This window comes from Doryrhamphus excisus, chromosome 19, assembly GCF_030265055.1.
Source record: "Doryrhamphus excisus isolate RoL2022-K1 chromosome 19, RoL_Dexc_1.0, whole genome shotgun sequence".
Classification (NCBI taxonomy): domain Eukaryota; kingdom Metazoa; phylum Chordata; class Actinopteri; order Syngnathiformes; family Syngnathidae; genus Doryrhamphus; species Doryrhamphus excisus.
Window position 1 is genome coordinate 15528744 of NC_080484.1, and position 6585 is coordinate 15535328.

The window sequence follows — 6585 nt, forward strand, 5'->3', positions numbered from 1 at the left end:
ACTCCCAGCAGCACTCATGCACGCTTGCACCGTCATGCTTTACTGTGGGCAAGACATAATAATCTTGCGACTCACTTGTGTTGGAATTCATTTTGCCACTAAATGAACCGCCACTCCAGGAAGCACTCATGCACACTACAACCGCCATGTTGGCTGCTAGCACGACACAATGGTCTTGTGACTCACTTGTGTTGGAATTCATGTTGCCCCGCAGGAACCTCAGCTCCTGGCAGCATTCATGCATGCACGCGAGCAGCGCCATACTTGTGTTACCAGATATTGGTTGTGTGTTGACAAGAAATGTATACTCCTGTACAAGCTGTATACTTTCCAAAGTATATCCACATCTACAGTACTTCCTATAGTAAAAACTACTAGTGTATACTATTCTCCAAAATATAATACTAAAATGAACAATAAAAGGTGGGTGATAAATACATGGCACCATATAAATACACACATATATACTGTAGCATGAAATACTCAAGCAGTTTACACACAGACAGGCCAAAATACAAAGAAACATAGGAAGTAAAAAAAAAAAACATAATGTACCCGTCTTTGCCTGGACATGGCTTCAGTCGCCATCACACTTTAAAGAGACAGAGGAGCCTTGAGAAAAAAAAATCAGCGGCGCGATCCAGCACCACGAGATCTGAAGCCCGATGCCCAACGGCGTCAGCTCCTAACCGTCGGCCATCCGCAGAGCCTCGGCTTCACCGACCAGCAGGTGCCGCCTCCTGAGGCTGCTGGGAACGACCTGGCTTTCATGTACGCTGACGTGACGGCAAATTGGAACGCTCGTGCAGCCTTGTGCACGATGATGTAGATGTACGTCCCTCTAAAGTCAAGCTGGAGTGTGAAGGAGGAGGCTGCCCACCACTACCTACAAATAGCATCTTGGTCTACTCAAGCGTTTATGTGCTGTGTTAAACTGCAGGCACTCGTGCGCGCTCACGGACCATCTATTAAGATACCAAAATATGTACTAGTATAAAAATGTCTGCTTTTACAACATTATTTTAGTCATAGAACAATGTAACAGGGCTAGAATGTTGTAGATGGAGCACTATTTTATGCCACTGCACGACAAAGCACTCGTGCGCTCACCAGCCACACCATTACGTACTCATCGACCATCTATTAAGACACCAAAATATGTCCTAGTATCAAAATGTTTACTTTTCCAACATTATTTTGGTCATGGAACAACGCACTATTTTATGCCACTGCACGTCAAAGCACTCGTGCGCTCACCAGTCACAACATTAGGTACTCATGGACCATCTATTAAGACACCAAAATATGTGCCAGTATAAAAATGTCTGCTTTAACAACATTATTTTAGTCATAGAACAATGTAACAGGGCTAGAATGTTGTAGATGGAGCACTATTTGATGCCACTGCACGACAAAGCACTCGTGCGCTCACCAGCCACACCATTAGGTACTCACGGACCATCTATTAAGACACCAAAATATGTCCTAGTATCAAAATGTTTACTTTTCCAACATTATTTTGGTCATGGAACAACGCACTATTTTATGCCACTGCACGTCAAAGCACTCGTGCGCTCACCGGTCACAACATTACGTACTCATGGACCATCTATTAAGACACCAAAATATATGTTAGTATAAAAATGTTTACTTTTCCAACATTATTTTGGTCATGGAACAACGCACTATTTTATGCCACTGCACGACAAAGCACTCGTGCGCTCACCGGTCACAACATTAGATACTCACGGACCGTCTATCAAGACACCAAAATATGTGCTAGTATCCAAATTTCTGCTTTTCCAACATTATTTTGGTCATGGAACAACGCACTATTTTATGCCACTGCACGTCAAAGCACTCGTGCGCTCACCGGTCACATCATTAGGTACTCATGGACCATCTATTAAGATACCAAAATATGTACTAGTATAAAAATTTCTGCTTTTCCAACATTATTTTGGTCATGGAACAACGTGACAGGGCTAGAATGTTGTAAATGGAGTACTATTTTATGCCACTGCACGACAAAGCACTCGTGCGCTCACCGGTCACATCATTAGGTACTCATGGACCATCTATTAAGACACCAAAATATGTGTTAGTATAAAAATGTTTACTTTTCCAACATTATTTTAGTCATGGAACAACATGACAGGGCTAGAATATTGTAGATGGAGCACTATTTTATGCCACTGCACGACAAAGCACTCGTGCGCTCACCGGTCACAACATTAGGTACTCATGGACCATCTACTGAGACTCCAAAACAAATGCTAGTATGAAAAATTTGATTTTGGCCATGATATGACATAAGAGGGCCAGAATATTGCAGATGCAACACTGTTTTACACCACTATAGGACTTAGGCACTCGTGCGCTTAGCGGTCACAACACTGGGTACACATGCACCATCTACTGCGACACCAAAACAACTGCTAGCATGAAAACTTTTGCTTTTACAACACATTTTCTGGTCATGAAACGACACAATAGGGCCAGAAAGTTGCAGATGCAGCACTCGTGTGCTCATTGGTCACAACATTAAGCACACATGCACCATCTACTGAGACACTGAAACAAGTGATAGTATAAAAAAATGATGGTTTTACTAAATATTTTTGACGTGACAGGGTCAGAATGTTGCAGATGCAACACAGTTTTATGCCACTACAGGACTGAAGCACTCGTACGCTTAGCGGTCACAACACTAATTGTACACATGCACCATCTATTGTGACACCAAAACAACTGCTAGCATGAAAACTTTTGCTTTTACAACACATTTTGTGGTCATGAAACGACACGATAGGGAAAGAAAGTTGCAGATGCAGCACTCGTGCGCTCATTGGTCACAACATTAAGCACACATGCACCATCTACTGAGACACTGAAACAAGTGATAGTATAAAATGATGGTTTTACTAAATACTTTTGACGTGACTGGGTCAGAATGTTGCAGATGCAACACAGTTTTATGCCACTACAGGACTGAAGCACTCGTACGCTTAGCGGTCACAACACTAGGCACACATGCACCATCTATTGTGACACCAAAACAACTGCTAGCATGAAAACTTTTGCTTTTACAACACATTTTGTGGTCATGAAACGACACGATAGGGAAAGAAAGTTGCAGATGCAGCACTCGTGCGCTCATTGGTCACAACATTAAGCACACATGCACCATCTACTGAGACACTGAAACAAGTGATAGTATAAAAATGATGGTTTTACTAAATATTTCTGACGTGACAGGGTCAGAATGTCGCAGATGTACCACAGTTTTATGCCACTACAGGACTGAGGCACTCGTGCGCTTAGCGGTCACAACACTAGGTACACATGCACCATCTATTGTGACACCAAAACAAGTGCTAGCATGAAAACTTCTGCTTTTACAACACATTTTGTGGTCATGAAACGACACAATAGGGCCAGAAAGTTGCAGATGCAGCACTCGTGCGCTCATTGGTCACAACATTAAGCACACATACACCATCTACTGAGACACTGAAACAAGTGATAGTATAAAAATGATGGTTTTACTAAATATTTCTGACGTGACTGGGTCAGAATGTTGCAGATGCAGCACTCATGCGCTCATTGGTCACAACATTAAGCACACATGCACCATCTACTGAGACACTGAAACAAGTGATAGCATAAAAATGATGGTTTTACGAAATATTTTTGACATGATAGGGTCAGAATGTTGCAGATGCAGCACTCATGCGCTCATTGGTCACAACATTAAGCACACATGCACCATCTACTGAGACACTGAAACAAGTGATAGTATAAAAATGATGGTTTTACGAAATATTTTTGACGTGACAGGGTCAGAATGTCGCAGATGTACCGCTATTTTATCGAAGCACTCGTGCGCTCGTGCTGTGTGTCGGGGGGTTCACCCACCTTGTGTAGTTTCCACATAGCCCCCAGAGCCTTGACCTCATGCGTGCCGTGCTTGCCCTCCTCCAGGCACTGGTAGCACACCGGCGTCTTGCACTGCACGCAGTACATGCTCAGGTTCTCCAGCTCATGCTCCGTGCACGTAGAGATCTTCCTCGGGCTGGCGCGGCGGCTGATGCGGCCCTGCGCCGGGGGAACCAGCCGATGCTTGGCCAGGGGTCCCCGGGGCGGGTGGCAACGCAGGCGGCAGGGCTCGCAGTAGAAGACGTCGCACTGCTCGCACATGGCGGTGGCCTCCCTGGGGCTCTTCTCGCACAGCTGACACTTCAAGGCGGCCGCTTTGCTCTGCTGGTAGCGGTCCACCACCCCTTCCAGGACGCGGTTCTTGGGGAAGCCGCGGAGCCCTCGCTCGTCCAGGATGAGGCTGCGGTGGCACTGCGGGCATGTGAGGCACGCGTTGCGGGGGATGGGGGCCAGGCAGGCGGGCTGCGGGAGTAAGTGGTGCTGGGAAGCGGGCTGGGGGACTGCCGGGGGGAACACCCGCACCCCGTTGGGAGACTTCTGGCACGGTGTGGTGGGGGCGCTGACGAAGCCCCCGTAGGAGCCGTATCCGCTGTCCGCCTCGCTGTACAAGCTCATTTTATCCAAATCCAAATAGTCGTAATCGGATATGCCCGACCCGGAGGCTCGGCTGCTCTGAGGGGATTCGGCGTCGGGGGTTTGGACCAGGATGTTCCGAGCGCAAGCCAGGCAAATGTTGTGCGAGCAGGGCAGGATAATGGGCTCCCGGTAGAAGGAGCCACACACCGGACACTTCAGCTCTTCCTCCATCTCGTCCATGATTTCCTAAGGGGGGGTGGCGAAGAGCAGAACCGGCAACAGAACCTCGGACCCGCAGCAGGTGCCGAGCGTTAGCGCTAACACTGACACGTCCGTCTGCAAACACAGCAGCTTAATCTCAACCAGGCGGTGGAGGAGGACGAGGCGGACCGAGACAGCCCGGGCTGAGTCTCCACCAATAGGAGAGCAGGAGGGGCTCTGGCCGGGCTGCTATTGGACCAGCGGGGGATTCTCGTCGAGGATTGGAGGGATGGAAAGTGTGTCTTCTTTAATGAGCTTCGGCTGTAGAAATGACAACAAACACAATCTTCATGTTTCCTTCAATAGTGCCGAGAAATGACGTTTTGTTTGTTCCTCATAATTAAAAAAATATATATAATATTAATAAAATTAAATTATAATAATTTAAAAAAAAAATTTAAATACATTTCCTCAACTAAAATGACATTATTTTTATCATAACATTAGATTTTTTCTCATAAAATTTTGTTTTTTTGGTTACAATACAACACTTTTCTCTTAACAATTTGACTTTATTCTTGTAAAATTAAATATGTTTTTTTAATTTATGGTGTTTTTTAATGTAATTTTCGAAATATTTCAACTTTCTTCTTGTAATATTTTTCCTCATAACATTATAACATTTTCTGCAGTCTAATAAAAAAAATGACAACTCATTACATTATACATCACTTTCTAATGTCCTGGGAAAACAGGACATTTAGTCACCCCATTTTCAACAAGACTTCCATCCATCTTCTTGGAGCAAAATTGGAATAAAGTCATAATATTATTGGAATAAAGTCATAATATTATTGGAATAATGTCATAATATTAAAGGAATAAAGTCGTAATATTAAATGAAAAGAGTCATAATATTATGGAATTAAAGTCGTAATTTTAAATGAATAAAGTCATAATATTAAAGGAATAAAGTCATAATATTATTGGAATAATGTCATAATATTAAAGGAATAAAGTCATCATATGAAATGAATGAAGTCATAATGTTATGGAATTAAAGTCGTAATTTCAAATGAATAAAGTCATAATATTAAAGGAATAAAGTCATAATATTATGGAAATAAAGTCATAATATTTTGTGAATAAAGTCATAATATTATGAGAATAAAGTAATAATATTAAAGGAAAAAAAGTCATAATATTAAAGGAATAAAGTCATAATATTATTGAAATAAAGTCATAATATTATTGGAATAATGTCATAATATTAAAGGAATAAAGTCATAATATTATGAGAATAAAGTCATAATATTTAGTGAATAGAGTCATAATATTATGAAAATAAAGTCATAATATTAAAGGAATAAAGTCATAATATTATTGAAATAAAGTCATAATATTATTGGAATAATGTCTTAATAAATATTAAGGGAATAAAGTCATAATATTATGGAATTAAAGTCGTAATTTCAAATGAATAAAGTCATAATATTTAGTGAATAAAGTCATAATATTATGGAAATAACATCATAATATTTAGTGAATAAAGTCATAATATTATGAGAATAAAGTCATCATATTAAAGGAACAAAGTCATAATATTATTGGAATAAAGTCATAACATTATTGGAATAAAGTCATAACATTATTGAAATAAAGTCATAATATTATTGGAATAAAGTCATAATATTATTATATCGGAATAAAATCGGGAATATCGGAATCAATGATGACCACGAAAAACCACTGAAATCCACTTCCTATTCCCATGAGCATGGCTTTACTGGATATTTCCAAAGCCTGGGGACTCAAACCTGCGCTCTGAGCTGTCAAATATTTGCGTCAAACAAACAAGGACCGGCGGTT

At 41.5% G+C, this 6585-nt stretch overlaps 1 protein-coding gene across 5 annotated transcripts in view; it reads right to left on the reverse strand.

The window, feature by feature from the left end:
• The window catches only part of trim9 (tripartite motif containing 9), a 30397-nt gene extending 25548 nt beyond the window's left edge, over nucleotides 1-4849 (reverse strand). For all 5 annotated transcript variants that reach the window (XM_058057015.1, XM_058057014.1, XM_058057013.1 and 2 more), the window contains exon 1: nucleotides 3919-4849. In XM_058057015.1, coding sequence (XP_057912998.1) covers nucleotides 3919-4755 — 837 coding nt within the window. In that variant the 5' untranslated portion in view covers nucleotides 4756-4849. The remainder of the gene's footprint in view (nucleotides 1-3918) is intronic.
• Nucleotides 4850-6585: the final 1736 nt, after the last annotated feature.